At 43.2% G+C, this 22,491-nt stretch overlaps 1 protein-coding gene across 1 annotated transcript; it reads right to left on the bottom strand.

The window, feature by feature from the left end:
* Nucleotides 1-19,045: 19,045 nt before the first annotated feature.
* LOC111849802 (proteinase-activated receptor 2-like) lies at nt 19,046-22,446 on the bottom strand. The gene is made up of 2 exons (XM_023823006.2): nt 22,259-22,446; nt 19,046-20,563 (listed from the first exon to the last, which is right to left on the bottom strand). The coding sequence occupies exons 1-2, from the start codon at nt 22,317-22,319 to the stop codon at nt 19,518-19,520; spliced, it is 1,107 nt and encodes a 368-aa protein (XP_023678774.1). The 5' UTR covers nt 22,320-22,446; the 3' UTR covers nt 19,046-19,517.
* Nucleotides 22,447-22,491: the final 45 nt, after the last annotated feature.

Here is a 22,491-nt window from a genome sequence, read left to right as displayed (position 1 = left end):
TCAGCAGGCTTTCAGTTGCGTCAGTGGGCAAGCAATGACACTAACGTCCTGAGCCACTTACCTCAAGAAGCCCGTTCAGAAAGTCTGGACCTGTGGTTAGCTCAGGATAAGTCCGACCCACTGGAATCGACCCTTGGCCTCAGCTGGAATTGGCAGACCGACACTTTGGGCTATAGACATAGGCCTGTGGTGTATGACACCCCAACCTTGCGGAACATATACAGAGTTGTTGCTACTCAGTATGACCCCCTGGGTTACCTGTTACACTACTCCACCCGGGCTAAGCTCATCATCCGGCAATTGTGGGATAAACAGCGCAGTTGGGATGATTCCAACCTGCCCTTTGAACTCCTGCAAGCCTGGTCCAGTTGGGAAACTGAGCTTAAGTATTTCAGGGGTAGAATTACTTTGTTCGGGGGGCACAGCAATGTTTGCCTTTTATCCCCTCAAATATAGGAGGGCACTAAGGCATTTTCCCGTAGGTTTGGAGGGCACCAAGGCAATCAAGAATTACTGGCCAGGGCACTGAGGCAAAAAGGTATATAGCCAGATGCATGAAATATTTAGCATTCTGACATTTTCAAGGGCAATAAATGCATTAGCACCCTGTGAAATAGTGTTAGACTAGCTATTAAAAAAAAGATGCTCTTGCCTTCATTCACCTACTCAGTAATGACGAAATGTTTTATGAAAAAAAACAGAACCAGCTATTGTCAGTGATAAAAACTTTAATTTAATGAACATTTTTTTTGCTGAGACATTGAACACTAACATGACTAACAGAACTTCAAAATAATGCATGAGTGACCATATTCAAGCCAACTAACTAACACTTGCCAACTGTCCCGAGACACTCAAACACTGTTGCGAGCCACTCGCTAACTGTCCCGCGCAGTGCCGCGAGCCACTACGAACTGTCCCGCGCAGTGCCGCAAGCCACTACGAACTGTCCCGTGACAGCAGCTGCAGGACAGTACAGTTTATGCTCTAACTCCTCCGTTTTCACTTCAATTCAATGCACATCTGGTATCAATTATTTCAATCTCCTATGAATTATTACAGTCTATTATAAATTATTACAACGTCAAGTAATGACAGATAATTTCCATAACAATAGATGCAGTATGATTGGGAAAGACATGCATAACCAGCGAAATTGCCTAAAAAATGTGGTTATTTTCTGGGTCTTAGAATCAGCGGCCGTCATCTCAGTCTGCTTTCTTTTTTTCACCCGATCTTTCGTAGGCATTTTAATTGGAACTTTGTGGCCTTATAACAGGTCCTTAACAAGTTGCCTTCAGATGTGAAGAGGAGACTTTCTTCAGGTTTTTAACTTTTACATGTATTAGTCGATGTAAATCGATGATTGTTCACGTGCCAAAAATACCCCCAATACAGCCTCACTTTCAAAAGAACTTCTAAACCTTCTCACCGTCCCTATACTATGTTGTTATTGGTTTCAGAGGGAGGTAAGCATCGACTAGAATAGCCGCTCTGAATAATTTAATCATGGAGGCGTGGCTAACGTAAAATTATGGGATGCGCTTATCAACCCAGACATCATGGACATGGCGACAGAGAAGTAAAAAACGGAAGAACTTGTTCTTGATTTCATAAGTTTATTGACTTTACTATGATCTAAACATACACAATAGGGCACAAAGGCAACTGAGGAAGAGGGCACTGCAAGTATCTCCCGGCAAGAACTTGTAAATATTCAGGGCAGCACAGCAAATTGCTAAGGCACGGCGGCTTTTGCCGTCGATGCCGTCGATAAATTCGATCTCTGGTATTTGCCTCACATTACCTTCCCCCACCCTTATGTGCCAGCTGATGTCAGCCAAGAGGGTGCCACACGGGAAGTGCACATCTTTGCAGACGCCTCAGAGAAAGCTTATGGGGCCGTAGCTTATATTAGGACAGAGGGTGCAGATCGCCACGTACACCTGTCCTTTATCCTCGCCCGTTCACAGGTAGCACCAAAACGTCAACATTCAATCCCGCGTCTGGAGCTCTGCGCTGCTCTAGAAGCAGCACAGATAGCCTGTGTCCTTCAGAGAGAGCTAACCTTGCAAGTGTCTTGTACTGTATTATGGTCAGACTCCACTACAGTACTAACCTGGTAAAACTCCCAATCTTGTCGTTATAAGGTCTTCGTCGGAGCAAGAGTAGCGGAGATACAAGAGCTAACCGGGAATTGCTCTTGCCGCTATGTAGATTCAGTGAATAACCCTGCTGACGATCTGACCAGGGGCAAGTCCCTTGAGGCCCTAACAACGCCAACTCGATGGTCACTAGGACCTCCATTCCTGCTCCAGAGCCCTGACATCTGGCCCGAGCCCGGCACAGGGCTACCTGAGGACAAGACAGAGCTCCGGAAGTCTGTGTTCTGTGGAGTGTCTATCACCTCACCCACGACTAAGGCCTGGGAAGATAAAGTGTATAGCACCTGGCAAGAGCTCATGGATGCTACGGTTCAAGAACTCCAGCAGAACCCTCTTAGCCCTTCTCCCAGTGCTGAAGAATATCGCCAAGCTGAGGTGATTGTCCTTCAGCGAGCTCAGCAGCAGTCGTTCCCAGAGGACTACAAACTACTCACAGCTGGGAAACATGTCCTATCTGGCAGTCGGTTAGCTACTTTAGCTCCTGAAATGGGAAAGCCCATGGCCCTCATAAGAGTCGGTGGGCAACTCAAATGGTTGGAAGGGCAATGTGATGTATCATAACATCCCGTGGTCCTGGACGCCTCTCATCCTGTTGCACGCCTACTCATCCAAAAATATGATGCTGACCTGCACCATCCTGGCCCGGAGATGCGGAGGTCATACTGGGTCATACACGGGCGAGAGGCAATCCGAAGGCACCAGCGTACCTGTCCTGAATGTCAGCGCTGGAGAGCTCAGCCTTCTGTCCCGAAAATGGCTAATCTCCCCATCGCCCGTCTGCAGTTATACAAACCCGCTTTCCATTCCACTGGCGTGGATTGCTTTGGGCCCATGCTGGTGAAAGTGGGCAGACGCCATGAGAAACGCTGGGGGATTATTTTCAAGTGTTTAACCCTCTGGGGTCTAGGGGTAGGAAACACACTTTCACTGACTGGGGCATGATCACACATTTCTTCAAATATCATAAACTTAATTCATGGCAAATAAATGATTTCTTATATATTTGTTTTGCCATTACACTCATCTTTATTTTAATATATATTGTAAATACGTCAGATTTTTGTTAAGTTTGAACATCAAAGTATAGACATTGCAAAATGCAGTTTGGAACACTTGCAGAAACATTATAAAAGTACATAGTAAGCAATGCTGGCAGTTTGTTTTGATCCCAGATATCTGATCACCAAAGTCTTGGCTACATGAAGATGACTAAATGGTGTAGATGCAACATTCATTTGGATAAATAAATAAGAAAAACCTAACTCATGTAACTATTTCTGGCTCCTTTCATTGAATATGTAGCAACTTTCATGTGTATGAATGAGCCATTGTCACCTGGCCACGTCCCCCACCCCCTTTTATGGCGCTGAAGGGGATGTATCTGGATCGCGTTTCACCGTTGCGCTGTTAATCAAATTACCATGCGAATGCGATTTGAATACGCGCTAATGCGGCTATTTAGAATGTGAATAGCAATCTTCGGGTGAGAGCGGTACTACACGCCCCCGATGCAGGTAAAACAAAGTCAGATGACATGGTTTAATTTTTTGCCGATTTAACCTAATTAAAAAAACTTTAATACTTCCGACAATGGACGTTTTGAAAAGAAGACAGATTACGGATTTAGCCAGCGTTTTTTTCATGATTCTACATTAAGATTTCAGCAAGATATAAACTGAAATAGACGCGAAAAGTATGCGATGTCGCCGACAACATACTCGACCCCAGAGAGTTAACCACTAGAGCGGTACACCTGGATCTCCTCAGAAATATGGACGCTGATGCCTACCTAATGGCCCTGAGGCGATTTATTGCCCAGAGGGGAGTGCCCGCCGAGCTATGGTCAGACCAAGGGACGAATTTCAAAGGAAGCGAGCGGGAACTTAGGGAAGCCTTTGCTAGCATGGCGCCTACTTTACAAAACCAACTTGCCCGCCAGAGGATTAAGTTCCACTTCAACCCCCCTGCCGCCCCACATTTTGGGGGTGTGTGGGAAAGTTAAGTGCGTTCCACTTCCGCACTCTACACTTGTGTTGGGTCGCAACCTGTTCCGGAGGAGGTACTACTCACCGTGTTCCTAGAAGTAGAGGCCATACTCAACTCAAAACCATTGGGTTACGTATCGGAGGACATTGCAGATGTTGACCCGGTGACCCCAAATAGCCTGCTCCTGGGGCGGCCTGATGGATCGCTTCCCCAAGTGGTCTACCCTGAGACTGAGATGCTGAGCTGTCGCCGATGGCAGCATTCGCAAATCCTGGCAGACCACTTCTGGTCCCAGTTCATCAGGGACTACCTCCTCAATTGGGATTGGGCCCCAATGTGTCATTGGCGGTATGGGCTGATATTTGTGCCACTCGAAACTGAATATGAATTTTGTATATTTTAATCTGCAGTTAAAAACTGAATCTGAATTTAATACTTTGAATCTGAATTCCAATAACTTGAAGCAGCATTTATCCTACCTCGAAAGTTCGCAAAATCAATTTCAATCTATTGTGACACACATCCAGGTCCTTGAGGAAAAGTAATCGACCACAGATTTGCAACGCAACTCATTTCCACGTTTACAACAGTATCCCATGAAAGTAGCTAAAAAGAAAAGGCAGACTTTCCCGAAAAAGTCAGACTCAACCTACCTCCATCTCTAAACTTAGTCTCACGTCGTTCCACAAACGCAGTTCAATTTTAATTAATCAAGGCTTATTCAAGACAGACTGCATAGTCTCAGTGCGCACACCCGCGATATTTAAGAAGCCCAAATAAATAGATGAACGATAGATCGACCAAATGAGTCGGAAAGCCTATAAAACGAGAGCGGTGTTTCTTTCTGCCACAGAACAAACGCTATATGAAAAATACAAATATGTAATCGTTAAACAAGGCAATACTGTGGCCATAAACACAGCCAGGGAGTTGGCTTGGCAATGAATTGCAGACAGACTAAATGCATAAATTACATAAATGTTAATGTTAACACAGTGGCATGGTGGTACAATGGTTTATGCTGTTGCCTTATAATGAGAAAGTTGCTGGTTCGATAACCATAGCCAAGGGGGAACATTCTGGGTTGATTTCACCTGTCATTATTACTGTATAATATTATTTGATCTCCGTAAAATACTTTAAATCGCATCCGTGTAAAATGTTCTGCACAAATAACCGTCTTTGCTATTTTAGTAATAAACTTGGGGGCAACTGCATCGCCACCCACAGCCCGGCTTCACCATCGGTCCCCAGCTTTCCATTTATATACAAAGATTCTGCTCGGAATACTGGGACACTAGGGTCATGATCCCCAGTAGGTGAGGAGGGGACTGGGTGTAAGGGGTTGCTGGGATGACTGACTCTTGGGGGGGGGGGCTGTGTAGCATCAGCGAGTTGCCTCTCGTAGAAGAGGGGTAGTGGGTTGTTGTTATTCTGGCATGCTGTGTGTGAGTCCTTTTAATTGCTGACAATAAAAGAGCTTTGTGCATTAAGATGCTGCCTCACTTTTTGCCTGCCGCTTGTAAGCGGCTGCACGAAGTCGAACGCAGCCACAGATTCGATTTCTTAGCCTTGGTATCCCGGATGTATAACTCGTATTTTTAACCTCGTATTTTTGCATGTGAATTTGGACCACCGAATTTTTAGCAGCATTGAAATGTTGTCTTTGTATTTTTAACCTTGTATTTTTGCACGTGAATTCGGACTGACGAATTGGAGCAACATTGAAATGTTGTCTTTGTATTTTTTAACCTCGTATTTTTGCATGTGAATTCGGACCATCGAATTTCCGATGCATATTTCCAATGCATAAATATTCAATGTTAGAATTTCAGTGGCATATAAAATTCAAATTCTGATGACACACGTTTACTTCCATAGGGATCATGCCAACTTGGAAGCACAATGGTGTCCCTCCTGTCGTCATCCCGGCAGAAAAAATATTTAATAATAATAAAACCATACAAAAATACATACAGTCACAATGATAAAACATAAAAAATTCATGAAACCAACAAACGTAAGATCAATTAAAAGAGCTATGGCAATTCAAACAATTAAGATGTCACATTAAATACAAGTCATTAAAAGATTACAATTTTTTTTTTTTATTTTAATTTGGGGCATACCCCTTGTACCCTCCCCCAGACCTCCTACCTCTACACAAGGGTCAGGCTAAAACAAAGGCACACGTATTTCATAAAACACCTAAAATCAGAGACTTCAGGAATAAAACAAGGTTAATCACACACACTGTAAACCACAAGAAATCTGCAAAACTGTTATTAATAAATAAGTTTAAAAGGGTGGTACAAGTGATCAACTACAAGACAGTGCTCAGTAAACCTGTGCATGCAATTAAAACCAAACAAACACACGGACAAAAAACAAAACACACTTACCTAAAACCAGAAGTACCTTCTGTGTGCTTCAGAAGTGTGTGTTACGTCAGCCCTGTAGGATAGAATGTCATCACCTAGACTTCCCGGGGCTAAAGCCAGAAGAGGCCCTTCCAGCTCTCCTTGGCCTCATGATAGCCCCGTTGGATGACATCAGTCTCCATCCTGAAATTCAAGTCCGGGTTGATTTTGTGACATACCCCTTGTACCTCCAGATGAACCCCTCTGAGGATCATCGTGATCCTGACATCTCTCGCCTGGTGATGCTGACCAGGAGCCACATCCAGGGACTGAAGGAGTTATGACTGTGAGGGGGCCACCCCCTCAACACCTTGTCATAGGACAGATCGGGCTGTGCGACTGCACAGGCCTGCTACCAACCCCCATGCCTGCAGTCCTGAAAGACTTGCGTAATGGATTCTTCCTCACTGCACTCAGGCCTGGGGCAGCAGGGGTGTCTGGTCAGCTTATGTATGTACAAGACATCCCTGACTGGCAGCTTACCATGAAGGCACTGCCAGTTCAGGTCCTGTAGCCTGTGATCCAAACCCTTATGCTGGATTCTAGCCCATGTGCCTTCCTCAAGGCCCAACAAGGCCTGAGTACCCCTATGACCAAGCAAAGCCTTATAAAGTGTTCATGTAGCGCACTCGTGTTTCCGAGAAAGATGTATTTTAGTTTCCATAATTAATCTTTACTGACTGAAACAATGTCACCACATTTGTTTTCTTCTACCGCTTAATTTTAAAAGTATGACTGAAACAATAAATAAATTAAAAGTATGACTGAAACAATGTCACCACATTTGTTTTCTTCTACCGCTTAATTTTAAAAGTATATACACCTTCTCAGCCTCCTTTTTAAAGTACCAGGTAAACTTCATCTTCAAGCTCTTAACCTACAGGTGTGGCTCAGCAATTAGCCTGATAATACAGAGACGCATACTGGTTCATTTATGCTTCAGATGCACGGTGTGACCTGAAGCGGAGCGAGACGAAGCAAGAGATAAAGTGACGCTCCAGTATTTTTCAAATTTGCCGCTCCACACCAAGATCCTTCCACTCCCGCCATGCTGTCACAGAGGGTGAGACCAACCTGCGACGTCTTCCCTCGCCTTTCAGCTGCTGAAATTCTCGGCCACTTATTTACTGAGGTTGACTGCCGCGCCGGAGGCTCTACCAAGCACATGGACAAGGCTAAAAGCTTGACTAAGAGACTGATCCGAGCAGACAAAAAGCGTAGTGGGTCAGTTTAACCGTTTTCCCCTTATTTCCTGGGATAAGAAGGGCATTGACCCTGAGGCGGGTGTTAATGACACACTATTCACTATGCTAACATTAACAATCATTAGCACTGCACCTGACGTTACATGTGGGGAACACGCGACAGTGCGCGCTGGGAAACATACAAATTCATTCCGCTATCATTAAGCTTATATAGAATTTACATCCACTTACATAAACTGCTATTTGAAAGAACACTATGACAAACCTTTGTCTTTTTCTGTATTGTTTTCTGTATATATTCTGTATTTTCTGGTTTCCCGCTGTCCAAAAGTGTATGTTATTTTAGTATGTTTTGTTAGTGTGTTAATTGACTACTCTAAGTTGGCCCCGTAATTGTGTGAGTGTGTCTGCCCTGCGGTGTGTTAGCGCCTGCCCAGGGTTGCTTCCTGCCTGTGCCCGTTGTTCCTCGGATAGGCTCCGGTCCCCCCTGCGACCCCGGATGGGATTAAGCGGTTGGATGGTTGATGGATGAATGTACGTAGTCACAAATGTAACAAGTATATATGTTTGTAAATAAAATGTTTTAGAAAATGACATCGGTGTTTGAGTTATTTATCCTTTGTTTAAAACGGCACATCATTGTGGAAGTGAAAAAGTTTAATGCCATGTAGAGGCTAATAGGAATGCCTGCTCTTTATTCCGTCTACCTACAAACGGAGACAAAGCGAGACCGCGGGAGCCCGTGTGCGCAGGCACGGGGATGCGCACATGTGAGTGTGCTTCTACCGGCAGCAAACACGTGCCCTGAGTAGTTCGTGATGGTCGACGCAGTTTGTTGAGTTCAAACTTCACATAGCATATTATGATACATATCATAATACTCAGAATCATTTAGTTCATAAACAGTGTACAGAGAGAGTCTCATTTATCGCTAAGAATAGATTCAATAAATCCCCTATATATACTAATATGGGTCTCTAGGAGAAGATCTTCTAGTCGCTCTTTTATGTGTGTTGTCTTTCTTTCTGGAAAGTTACGATGTGTTTGTGAGAGAGACAGGGTGCAGGAGAGTGACAGGGGCATCATAGTGGGTGAGGTGAGGTCATTTTTCCCTAATGAATGGCCTGACAATCGTGGCAGAATCTCGCAGATTTTGCAGGATATTTTATTTATTTATTTATCCTTTATTTTACTAGGAAGGTTCCACTGAGATACAATATCTTTTCTTCCAGGAAGTCCTGGCCAAGTTGGCAAATATTAATAATTCCCGCAAATTCAGCTCACATGAAGCGGGACTTAATGCACTTAAACCACCATATTAGTGAAGATGAATAACAGTAAAGTGGAAAGATAAATTTTACTTTATATATTGTAACTATAACAGCAATAGTTTACGAAAACAAAAAAACAAACTTTATATAGCGCGACTACAGAATCTCCTTATAAGGCAACGTGACATCACACCTCTGACCCCGATATACCCGTCCCCCCAACATTAATATGTAACCTACGCCCCTGGACCCACGAATCATACAGATAAAGATGACACTTTCTTTTCAGGTCAATGAACTTTTCTATTTGCCCATTAGAGGCGTTGTGGTTAGACGTGGCTGGGAGCTCTATATGAACTCATGCAAGACATTTTTCCTCAGGAGGAGAACAGCCTGCAGGGTGGGGGCATAAGAGTGGTCATATTTCATGCAGAGGGCCCAACCTTGTTATTAGGCAATGATATGTTTTGAATCAGTGAGCGACTCGGGAGGGGGCAGTCTGGACATCAATCAGGTTTCAGTAACCTTACTGGTTTTGGGTAACAAGACTGTTGTTATTTGACACAGAAAACAGGCTTCTCTGAGTCCATTTGAAACAAATACTGATTTTAGTTGTTTTATTGTATTCCTCAGACTGGGAATAGATTTGTACAGTGGTACCTCAGAACTCGAACTTAATCCGTTCAGAACTCCGGATCGAATCCTAAAAAGTTCGAGTTCTCCATAAGAAATTCAAGTTCTAATGAGTTTGAGAACTGAGGTACCACTGTATTTGGGATAAGTGTCCTGTCAAAATCTGCTACCTATTGAAATATGCTAGCAAGTGTTTATGCACATGCTGTAGAACATTTTAAAATGTTGTCATGCCCACTGTACATTTAGTACAATAATTTCAAAAGCTACAGCATTTGGTACCAAATGATCCTTTGTTTATCCAAAAATGTATTCAAATGTCTAAAAACTCTCCAAAATATGCAGTGCATTTCTGTTTTATTGTAGAAACAATAATCTACTAATACATTAAAATATAAAAAATGGAATTTGCAGGTAGTATCACTTGGTTACGTGTTCGAAACCTTCAAACTGCAAAAAATGCAGTTTTGTTCTGGCAAATAAAGTTACTACCCCAGCACCATCACCGCCACCACCTGAAAATATTTACTTGATAAACCCTGTAGGCTGACTTTTCCCCCCTCTGACTCTGTCTCTAGACCCAGTGAAGTGTGAAAGGTCACTAAAGATGGGTGATCAGATAAGACGGGTGTCTAGTATTGTGTATACAGATATCTCAGTTGACCTCTATGACACTACAGTGCTCATGGTTGCTAAGGAATAAAAACAAGTGCTATATAAATATAAATGTCATAGTGTGACTGAAGAATAACATATGATAGCACAAAATATTTTTTAGGTTGTCATTAAGTCTGTCAAGCACATTGTGTTTATTGACCCAAGTTTCGCCTTCAGAAACGCATGCATAGGCAGATTAACACTTTTACAGTTTGCTGTTTTTTCTTTAAACAGAATTTACCTGATGCTATACCATTGTGTGGGTCCTTCTCTTCATTCTTTTTCAAATAATGATGAAGAAGTTCTTGAGGGTGACACAATGCAAAGAGCAGAGAGCAACATGGAGAATTTGGACAATGCAGCACAGCAAGCAGCAGGATTCCAGCAGCCGTGGTGTATTGGTGCTGATGACATAGTACATTTTTGTACTAATGTTCTAGGTATTTATACATAACTAAAATTACTGCTACCAGCTAAAACGTTATTTTGCAGTTTGTAGAAGATTATCTTTTGAGGGGAAACATAAGTACAGCCAAGACATCTCCAGAAGCTGTTACTGATACACTAATTCAAATAGCCTGTGTACAGCTTCAGTGTAAAGGTCGGTGGCATCAAAAACACATTCTTATACATTTATATGATGCACGAGTGAATGCTTGGCAGAGTGTTTATTTTTTTGCTTACTGACGTCTGATAGCTCAACTAGTGTACCTGCAGGTGCTTTGGGGGAAGCTACTCTAGATTAATCAGTGTGAGCGCTTTAAGTTTTAGCTAGAAATAAATTTCTGGGGGGACAGGGCAGGGCGGGGGGGATCCCCTCAGTAGATTCAGCCGACTGGGGGGGTGCTGTCCCAGGTGGATTTTGCTGACAGGTTCAAACTCGAGCATGGCTAAAAGATGTCTATAAGCACAAGGCACAATTAGCTATGTAGGATGATAACATACTAAATAAATTCTAACGTTTTGCACATGCAGCACCCATTTGTATTTTGGACCAAAAAAGTACAGTACAGGTACGTGAATTAGGTATAAAAACAGCTTAAAAAATCCCTTCATAAAGTTACTTTGTTTCGTCCCCTCAGCAATACAATTATAACAACAAATTTGCCAAGTATAGGTCTGTCCAATTAAAAATTAATTAATCCAATTAATTATAAGGCAGAATTTGATAAAGCGGGTAACGTGGGCTTATGTGTGAGAGTAAAAGAATAAACAGCAGAAATCTCTCTCATTCAAAGCTACCACTTTCTTCCATTGTGGTATTTGTTGTTTCAGTTTCAGCTGCTAGATGAGGCAATTTTGGAATTAGGTGTACTATCGTCATTGTAGGAGGAGCTAGAGCAGATATTTTATGGGTTCCACTGAAATAAAGGTAGCTGATTACGAGAAAGACCTCGGTGTATATGTTGATGCGTCCATGTCCCACTCTCGCCAGTGTGGGGAAGCAATAAAAAAGGCCAATAGGATGTTGGGTTACATCTTTAGGTGTGTGGAGTTTAAGTCAAGGGAGGTGATGCTACGATTATACAATTCCTTGGTAAGACCCCACCTAGAATATTGTGTGCAGGTTTGGTCACCATACCTTAAAAAGGACATTGCTGCCTTGGAAAGGGTGCAACGTAGGGCTACAAGAATGATTCCTGGTCTTAGAGGAATGTCTTATGAGGAGAGGTTAGCTGAGCTGAATCTGTTTAGCCTCGAACAAAGGAGACTAAGGGGGGACATGATCCAGGTATATAATATTCTAACAGGTCTGGATGCTGTTCAGCCAAATGGCTACTTCAATATTAGTTTAAATACTAGAACTCGTGGCCATAAGTGGAAAATAGCGGGAGAACATTTTAAAATGCATTTCAGAATGCACTTATTTACACAGCATGTAGTTAGAGTATGGAATAGTCTTCCTGTTAGTGTAGCGGAAGCTAAAACCCTGGGCTCCTTTAAATCAGAGCTAGATAAGATTTTAACAACTCTGACCTATTAGTTAAGTTCTCCCCAAACGAGCTTGATGGGCCGAATGGCCTCCTCTCATTTGTAAATTTGTTATGTTCTTATTACTGGGTGGTGTGCTCTTTACTGGAAAATTATACATAATTTTGACAAATCAGGTCACACCTACACTTGCACATACATACAAGAATGGTTGAGCGATCAATATCATTATTACTATTATTATTACTTTTTAGGGTATGTTATAGATATAGGAATTGAAATATACATGTATAAGGCTACGATCACGTGTGTGTATGCTACATATATATATAATACCTATTTGTCACATTATTAATTATTATTATTATCTCTAATGTTGTTATAATTCTTGTTGTTTGATGAGTGTTATGTTTCTTATGGTTGTTTGTATTCTGTATTCCCCTATACTTAATTTTTTTTCCATCCCACCTACATTATTAGTGTTATTATTTCTGTATACCTTTTTTTTTTTCTCCCCCTCTTCCCATGGTGATTGATGTCTGTTATTGTTACGCTTGTTGTTTCTGTATCCCCCCCTGTTTTTCTTTTTTTCTTCCCTTTTTCCACAGGACGGGTGAGTTCGAGAGCGGCTACACTCTTTGCACTTGAATGTAATGTAAAATAAAGTTGTCCTCCGAAGAGGGGTGGTGGTGGTGGGCAATAAAAAAAATAAAAAATACATAAATAAGTGTCATCTGTGCAGCCTATACCCGATCTGTGCAGCCTATACCCGATCTGTGCAGCCTACCCGATCTGTGCAGCCTACCCGATCTGTCCAGTCTACCCGATCTGTGCAGCCTACCCGATCTGTCCAGTCTACCCGATCTGTGCAGCCTATACCCAATCTGTGCAGCCTAGCCGATCTGTCCAGTCTACCCGATCTGTGCAGCCTACCCGATCTGTCCAGCCTACCCGATCTGTCCAGTCTACCCGATCTGTGCAGCCTACCCGATCTGTGCAGCCTACCCGATCTGTCCAGTCTACCCGATCTGTGCAGCCTATACCCGATCTGTCCAGTCAACCCGATCTGTTTCTTGAGGCTTTGGTTCATGTATAGTGTACATGTGCACATGCGTGTGTCAGCTGCATCATTGAGGTCTTGTCTGTGTTCTGTAGAGCACAATCAGTCGGACTCAGGCACGGTACAGATGTAGTGTGATCGCTAACCATGCCTGAGTCCGACTGATTGTGCTCTAGCCCACCTCTCCAAAAGGGCCACGGTACAGTTAAGCTCCCTGGCCCAGGCACAGCAGGGAACGATCACACTAGTCAAAAGAACTGAACTTTGGGGGTTAAATGTGCTCAGACATGGCACGGATCGGCTGGTGTGAGAACACCTTTTGTGAATGTCATAAATCAAAAATTATTGATGCATCATATTACTGCTTCACAAAAACTTTATATGAACCACGGTCTGCACCAAATTTAATTTTCAGGCAAATTGCCCAAAAATTAAGCACTGTGTGAGAGGAAAGGAAGGAAATGGCAGCTGAGGAAGAGACTTAGATTTGTAAACAGAGTATCTGTAAAAGTATTTTACAAATCTTTTTCAAACTTTGCTTGCACAACTTTAGGAGTGATAAACTGGAAACGATCACATTTTGAGACAGGTTACCCAAAACTAAAGCAGCACTGCATAACGATAGCAAAAAAGGGTCCCTTCAAACATTTGGTACCATTAGTGTGATAACTCAAAAAGTATTTGAGAGCTCTTTTTCAATCTTTGCAGACAGGTTGTAAAGGTGGAGATCTGGACCTGAACAAATTTTGAGGCAAATCGCACCAAAAGCACAAAACACTTTTTTTTGTCACGAAGCAATTAGTGATAAACCTCAAATCAACCCAAAACAGGAACTGCAGGACAAAGGGTAACAGAGGGGAAATATGGAGGCTGCAGCTGCTATCTTGTAAACACAGCCACCTGCCATGTAAATGCATTCCATGGATCTTTCTGTACACTTTCCAGGAACATTGTACAGGTCAATGATTTACAAAATGTGGTGCATGAGATAATTTTCTGAATATTTATAATATTTTTAGTCATTGCTGGCATTATTATAAAGATAAGGGCTCAGAGATGTTTGCATATATTGGGTTTTACCATGCGTAATATTAAGAATTAAATGACCATAATGCATCATTTCTGTGCAGCAGTCAAAGCAGAGATGCCCAATCCTCCCTCTCATCAGCCACCTCCTCCAAGGTGTTCCCAGGCCAGCTGAGAGACTTAATTTCTCCAGTATCTCCTGGGTCTGGCCTGGGGTCTCCTCCTAGTTGGACATGCTTGAAACACCTCCCCAGGGAGTCATCAAGGAGGCGTCCTACACAGCTGCCTGAACTGCCTTAGTTGGCTTCTTTCGATGCGGAGGACCAGCGGCTCTAATTTGAGCTCCTCCCAAACGTTTGAGCACCTCACCTTATCTCTAAGGCTGAGCCCAGGCACCCTGTGAACTCATTTCGGCTGCGTGTATCCGAGATCTCGTTCTTTCTGTCACTACCCAGAGCTCATGACCGTAGGTGAGGGTAGGAACATAGATTGACTTGTAAATCGGTAGCTTTGCCTTTTGGCTCAGCTCTCTCTTCACCACAACAGAATGACACAGCGTCCGCACAACTGCCAACACTGCACCAATTTACCTGTCAATCTCTCACTACCTTCTTCCCTCATTTGTAAAATAGAACCTGAGATGCTTAAATTCCTCTGCTTGAGGCCGTGACTTAGGAGAGGGCAATCCACCCTTTTCCAGTCGAGAACCATGACCTGAGACTTGGAGGTGCTGATCCTCATCCTGGCCAATTCATACATACCCATAAACTACCCCAGTGCATGCTGCAGGTCACAGCCAGACAAAGCAGAGATGTTCATCGAGTCACAAAATTATAGTCTGCGTCAAGTCCATCATATTGACTATTGTAACCGCTTATTTGTTTTTATTCTACTAGTAACTGATGTAACTAAATAGGAGTCACCACTTGGACAGTTCAAAAACTGCTTGTCTCATAGTTCCTTAGGTTTATATACATTTTCAAAGTAATCATTATCGTTAAGTAATTTTCTAATGTAAATTTTAAAACTGATACTTTCTCAAAAATAACATTAAAAAGACATCCATTGAGCAGAAGAGATCATTAATTAGTATGAACGGTGAAAAACATAGCCCAAAGAGGGTCTAAACTTGGCAACACACACACAAAGACACACAGACACAGAGGTTTGTAATTATATCTTTGTGGGGACTCTCCATTCATTTCTCTGGGGAAAACTCTAATCACAACAGGGTGACCTTAACCCCTACCCAGCCGTAACCTCAACCACAAGTAACCAAACAAAATACAAGTCTTTTGGCATTGTTAGTTTTTTGATTGTAGTCAAAAAAATTTAATTTTCCTTTGTGGGGACTGAAAAAATGGTCCCCACAACGTCAAAATAACAGGTTTTTATCACATTGTGGGAACATTTGGTCCCCACAATGTAATGTATTCCTGGACCACACACAAAAACGCAACTGAAACCTTTCCTGATATGATTAACAAAAAAGAAGCTTCCTGTGTTTGAGGTGGCTGGACCAAACTATAACCAAGACCTCATTTGTTGTACTGCCAAAGTAAAAGCATGCTAAAATAAATCACAATTTTCATCTTTACACATTTTTCTAAAGCAAAAACTTCAATTAATGGATAAAATTGTCAGAAACGTTTTTTTGGGAAATACTAAAATAAGTTTTTGGGATATATATACTAAAGTATCAGATTTATGGCAAACTGTGTCGATCTGTGTCACTGTATAACGACACAAAGTAGGCTATATATAATTTACACCAGAGGTTAGGTCAGGTCACATCAGGTGAAGTTGGGGAGAATGCGCTGATGCAGCACGTTGCTGCACCCACCACATGGCGAAACTCCTCGGGATCCCGGCCGGCGATCCTCAGGGCAGACACACAGTTCAGTCCCACCCTTCGGAAATGGCCATCCATCTGCTGCAGCCAGGTGTCATGTGGGCGTCCCCTTGGCCTGGTCCAGCCGCTTGGGTCCTCAGCAATTAGGGTCCTGCGAGCCGGATCACCCTCAGGGAAACGCGGCACATGGCCGTAACTGATGCTCCCTCACAATGCAGGTAATGTGCCTCATTCGGGACTCCTCTAGCAACCACTCATTCAACACAAAGTCAAACCAGCGGTACCCAAGGATTCTCCAAAGAGACACAGTACCAAAGGAGTCCAGTTTTAGTCTCAGCTTAGTGGATATAATCCATGTGTCACAGCCATACAGCAAGACAGGGAGCACCAGGACTCTAAAGACTTGGACCTTTGTCCTCTTGCACACACCCCTTTACAGCGACCTCATGACCCCCCATGCTCTTCCAATCCATCTACTGACTTCATAGGAAGAGTCACCAGAGACATGAATGTCGCTGCTGAGGTAGGTAAACCTCTTGACAAGGTCAACATTTTCCCCACAGACAGACACATTACTGATGGCTGTGCCTAAAAAGTCATTAAATGCCCTGATTTTGATCCAGGATATCCGCAATCCCAGACACTCAGACTCCTTGCTCAGTCTCATGAGAGCCCAAGATCAGTAAATCTTTCTTCATCAACAGACGCCCCATAGCCGCTGGACCCCATGACCCTGCCCAACAGCCAGTCCATACAAGAATTGAAGAGTAGGAGCAAGAACACACCCCTGGCGAAGCCCAGAATCAACTGGGAAGAATGCAGAGGCTCTCTCTACACTCTGCACAGCACTCACAGTACCAGTGTACAGGCCGGTCATGACGTCCAGCAACTTCAGGAGGATCCTGCAAAGTCTCAGGATGTTCCACAGGGCAACTCGATCAACTTAGTCGAACGCTTTATGAAAATCGACAAAGGCTGCAAAGAACCTCTGCCGATATTTGCACTTGCACTTGATGAGAACCCTCAGTGTCAGGATACGATTGATGGTAGACTTTTTAGGGGTAAAACCAGACTGCTCTGGTCACTGACAGGCAAGCAAGTGATCACAGATCCTGTTAAGGATGACCCTAGCAAGGACCTTACCCGGCACTGAAAGCAGTGTTATCCCTTTGTAGTTGCCGCAATCCAGGCAATCGCCCTTCCCTTTCCAGATAGGGACTACAAGTCCCGTTTTCCAGTCAGTTGGGATGATGCCTGACTCCTAAATGGAGGCAAAGATTGCCTGCAATACCAGGAGGACAGCCTTACCACCAGCCTGGAGAAGTTCACCCTAGATTACACAGATCCCTGCGGCCTTCCCTACCCCCAGCTGATTCACCACCCATGCAATCTCAGTGAGACTGGGTAGTTCACAGCTGATCGGAGGATCAGCTTCGAGATCCGTGGACCCAGAGATGTCCAACATCCTAGGTGGAGGGTCAGCTTTAAACAACTGCTTGAAGTAGCCGGTCCAGTGGGTCACAACTGTCATCCATAAGGACCGTTCCATAATTCACCCTGACTGCAAGTCTCAGAGGAACAGATTCACATGTACATAATGCTTCGATTCCTCTGTAAGCAGGACGTGGGTCACTAGACCACAGATGGTGTGTCACCTGCTCACAGGTTCGTCTAACAAATGCCTCCTTATCTGCCCTCAGAGCCCTCACAGCCGTCCTTCTCAGTTCCCGGTACAGAGTGCGCTGTGACTCCTCTCGATAATATCCAGGGTGCCCTACGAGATGAATTACCTCCTTCTGGGAACACTGGCAACACCACCACAACCCTCGGCAACCTTCAGGGTCTTATCACAGAAGGTCTCCCACATCACATTAGAGTCAGTAGTCGCACCCAAGTCTGCAAGTTCTTCACACAAACTATGTGCAACTCATCAGAAACAGCCTGATCTTGGAGTCTGGTGAAGTCTAGCCTCAAACTCCCAGTAGGTGGTAGCCTGCTGGATCTAAGCTGAATCTTCAGAGTCACAGGTTAAGCAACGCTTATTTCTTAGTGGTGCCATCCAACGTAAAATAACACTTGGAGTAACACTTGGGTCACAATCCTATGCCTTTTCCAAGTCCACAAACTCCCATGAACACTCTAATATCCTTGTGAGGTTGAAGAGCTGGTCCAGCATGCTATGACCTGGATGAAATTTGTATTGTTCCTCCTGGCTTTGAGGTTTGACCAACAGATGGACCCTGCTCTCTAGTACCCCAGCATGGACCATCCGAGAGAAGCTGCTAATCCAAAAGTCACTGTCCCCAACCTCCTCGCAATGTTGAAGAGGTGTGTCAGGTAGAGTCCCGACCACTATGTGCTCACCCACAAGCTCCTCCCCAGGCCTGGCTGCAGCGTGGGGCCCTGGTCTCCTTGGGAAAGGTCACCCGGTCCTTTCTTGTCATCTTCATGACAATCAACCATCCATCCAAATTCCAACTGCTGAAGCTGAGCTGGTTACAGGTACGATAAAATCAGGGAAGGCGAAATGTGTAGGAATATTGTATCAATCACAGAGGAAACCCACCTGCTAAATTGTTTCCTGGCAGTTACTGAGAGCAAGTTGGTAGCCCACTGTAACAGCACCAGAGTTTTTATAAAAACAATTTCAAAAGTGAATTACAACACAGACATTGAATCCTACATTAGTAAGACATCATATGATGGGCTCAAACTCATTTTACTCATTTTCTACAGCGCTCTGTACCTTACTTATTACATCATACATATTACACCTCACCTGGCTTAGTCAAAAAACTGGTTAAACAACTTTTTGCTTCCATCAAAGAAATACTCAAATAAAACACATCTTTTTTAGTTTATTTTGTACAGTATAAAGAATAAGGTCCACAACATTACTTTCAAAACATAAAAGAATGTATGACATTGTACGAGGCAACACAAGCATGAGTTTGTCAAACGTGATTTAAAGCAAGAAGCACTCCAGTCTTAAACGGGCTGAGTACCGGTTTTACAGAATACATAGTAATACTATCTAATGAATGCCTGAAGCACCAGGTGAGGCAAATATCACATAATTCGAGGCTATCAGGTGAATGACAATAAGAATATACTGTTACTTCCTTCCATAAAGAAGTTGTACATTTTCTGAAAGTCTGCTGCAGTCAGAGGTCCGTTGCTCTAGAATTTTAAAAACACAACCTCTTCAGGATGGAAAAAAATTAAACGATAAAAGACATATACAAAAATAAAAAATATTCAACTCAACACCGACATATGTCCAAACAGGTGTGCCCCCCCCCAGGAGCTACTACCCTGTGTTGGCAGACCCTGTGGTGTCCTTTTTGCTCTTCTTTATCGTCTTCAAACCAGTGAAGGAAACACGCATTCTCTCCACTGTCCTCACACTCCTGCAGATAAGGGTGTTCCTCACTTGATCCCGGAACTCCTCAGAGATAAAGTAGTAGACAAAGGGGTCCACACAGCTATTCAGGCTGGCTAAGAACAGTGTGCTGATATAGAAGCCATAAGCTTTATTTTCCTGGCCATTTAAGAGGAGCCCATACTGGACAAGCAGCATGATGTTGCTGGGGGCAAAGCACAACAAAAACATGACAAGGACGACAATGATGAGGTAGACAGTCTTTCGGCGTTTCTTGCGGACATTTTCATCAGACATGGAATTTCTCAGAGCCTGAACCATTAAAACGTAAGCAACGATGCAGACTACTGTTGGGATGGCAAAAGTGAAAATTGCCATGGACATGAAGAAGCCACTTGCGTTTTTTATGTCTTGCAGTTTGGTGATGTCATGACAGGTGGTGATTCTAGGGTTACTGATATTCACAGTTTGGTCATAGAGGTACAGTGGAGTTGTCACCAACCAAATTACAACCCAAACTGTAATTGAAATGGCAAATCCAATCTGACTGTTCTTAGTGTGAACAGACATGGGATAGACAACAGCCAAATACCGCTGCACGCTGATGCAGGTAATGAACATTACTGAGCAGTACATGTTCCCGTAGAAGAAACCCACCAGCACTTTACAGAGTTCCTCTCCATAGACCCAGTTATTGCCTTTAAAGTGGTAGGAAATTTTTAGGGGGAGCCAGATGACAAACAGTAGGTCAGACAGAGCCAGGTTGGCCATGTAGATTGCAGCAGGGTGCTTCTTCTTAGTTCTGAAGATAAACACCCAAATCGCCATTGCATTGGTTGGTAAGCCCACTGCGAACACAATGATGTAGAACACCGGAAGGAAGACTGTGGTCAGTTTACTTGTAAGTATTGCCATTTCAGTATCAGTGACGGAGGTCAGGTTGCCACTTGGTTGACTAAGGAGTGACTGGTTACCTAGAGTTAGAGAGAGTAGAAAATCAGAGTGAAAATTTAACAATACACCTCTACATATTTCTTTATGTACAAAGTTAATCAATTTACCTGACATCCCACCTCCCCAAGAAGTTATTCAGCGATGATAATACCAGCTGGCAAGACGTTTCACTGCCACAACCCCAACCTCATATTTTGCCGCCACCCTCCACCCTCATTCAGCAAATGTTATTACTGACACCCCAACACACAACCCCCCAGCAAGCACTAAGTTTCAGCTGTATCCACTGTTTTTACCGTCCAGAATATGGTAATCTGACAGCATTTTAAAAAGCAGCTGTATTCCAGTATTATCCAAAACAATCTTCCGGCAGGTTGGGGTATTTTCAAACTAAAATATCATGGTATACCCCCAAATACCATAAATACCACAGGATAAGGTATTACTGTAATACCACCCATGTCTAGTACTCCTGTTGTCCCTCATCTGCCTCCCTGAAATCAAAATGGCTAAAGTGGTATGTCTGACTTGAACACAAAGAACTTCATGCAAACTTGTGATTAAATGTAAGAAAGATACTCTGTGATTAAGCAGGAATGAATGAAGGTGCTACAGGATTATTCACTTCCGTACCTCTATACTGAGGTGTAGTTTCTACCCCAAAGAAACCGATCATCTTAACCAAACAAGGAACAACAAACTCAAATAATCCCACCACACCCCAGGAGCTGCACCCATCTGCCAAGCTGCCCCCCCCCCCCCCAGATAAACAACAGTTTATACCGTTGATAATTCTTATCTGGTTTAAAAAAAAGAAAAGAAAAAAAAACATTGTTTAATGATGCTAAAAGAATACACGATTGCACTACTGTACCTTGACTCACCATTCAGCTTGATGTTGTGCATACTGTATATACTGTGTATATTTTCCATTTTCGTACATGCACAATAACAAACCGATTTACATCAATATTAGCAGAAATACTTCAATTTGGGGGTGTCTGAATTTGTCGTTTTGTTAGCCGAACACTGGGATCACAGTTGCAAAAGAGACATTGAAGCGAGTTATTAGACTGACTGCGACTGAACGTCTGGTGGAGTGAGGAGTGTTGGTGCTCAGCATGCCTATGGTTGGGGGGGGGGGGGGGGGGGGGAGATCCCACAGCTGAGGGGCCTGAGGTTTGGGTGGTAGCCTAGATGGATGAAGATCACTAAACATCTAAACATAAGATTTATTCCACCAAATATGTTCAAACATCCTGGGAAATAGTCTCCGTTTGTCAGTGACTCACAAACATACATTCAATAAGAAGAGACACGGTAAAATAAGACAAGACAATGCTCATGTGTGATTCTGTAGATGTATAAAATGTACTGTTGATGAATGTATAAAAAGGGCAAAATTGGTTAACAAACGTGAATCTCAATGTGAGTTGACACCTGTGCTCTGGCGAGTGGTCGAACTTGATTTCCAGCCCTGTCTGTTTTCATCCGTCTCATTATGTTGTGTTTAAACTGTCAATTTGCCAGTATTTAAAATATCATATTCTATTTATCACTGTTTTATTGCACGATGACCAACGAGATCGTAATTTCATCGTAGAGTATTAACTACGGAGTGAAGATCACAATAAAGATACTTTGACTTTGACTTGACAGACCCCGCATGAGTATCCTGCAGGCACGCGTTTCAAAACAAATGAAAAACACCTTACCTCCTTCAGCCACAGAAATATGTGTCCAAAGTAACAATCCAATTATTTTAAGGAGGTTCATAGTTGTGTAGATCCTTCTTCGTAAGGTAGGTAGTTGTATCACCGGGCGTTTGCTAGTGTGAAACTGAGAAACGCGTAATAGGACACACACTAATGAACGCAACAGGCAGGGCACGGATTATCATGTGATCACGCTGACCTGTGTTTAGTACTGAGGGGAAACAAGTGAATAA

The sequence above is a fragment of the Paramormyrops kingsleyae genome, chromosome 7 (assembly GCF_048594095.1).
Source record: "Paramormyrops kingsleyae isolate MSU_618 chromosome 7, PKINGS_0.4, whole genome shotgun sequence".
Lineage (NCBI taxonomy): Eukaryota > Metazoa > Chordata > Actinopteri > Osteoglossiformes > Mormyridae > Paramormyrops > Paramormyrops kingsleyae.
This window is presented reverse-complemented; position numbering and strand designations above follow the sequence as displayed.

Coding starts and splice junctions, on each gene's coding strand:
- LOC111849802 (XM_023823006.2), bottom strand. CDS start 22,319: ATGAACCTCCTTAAAATAATTGGATTGTTACTTTGGACACATATTTCT. Junction 20,564..22,258: donor TATTTCTGTGGCTGAAGGAG/GTAAGGTGTTTT, acceptor CTCTAACTCTAG/GTAACCAGTCACTCCTTAGT.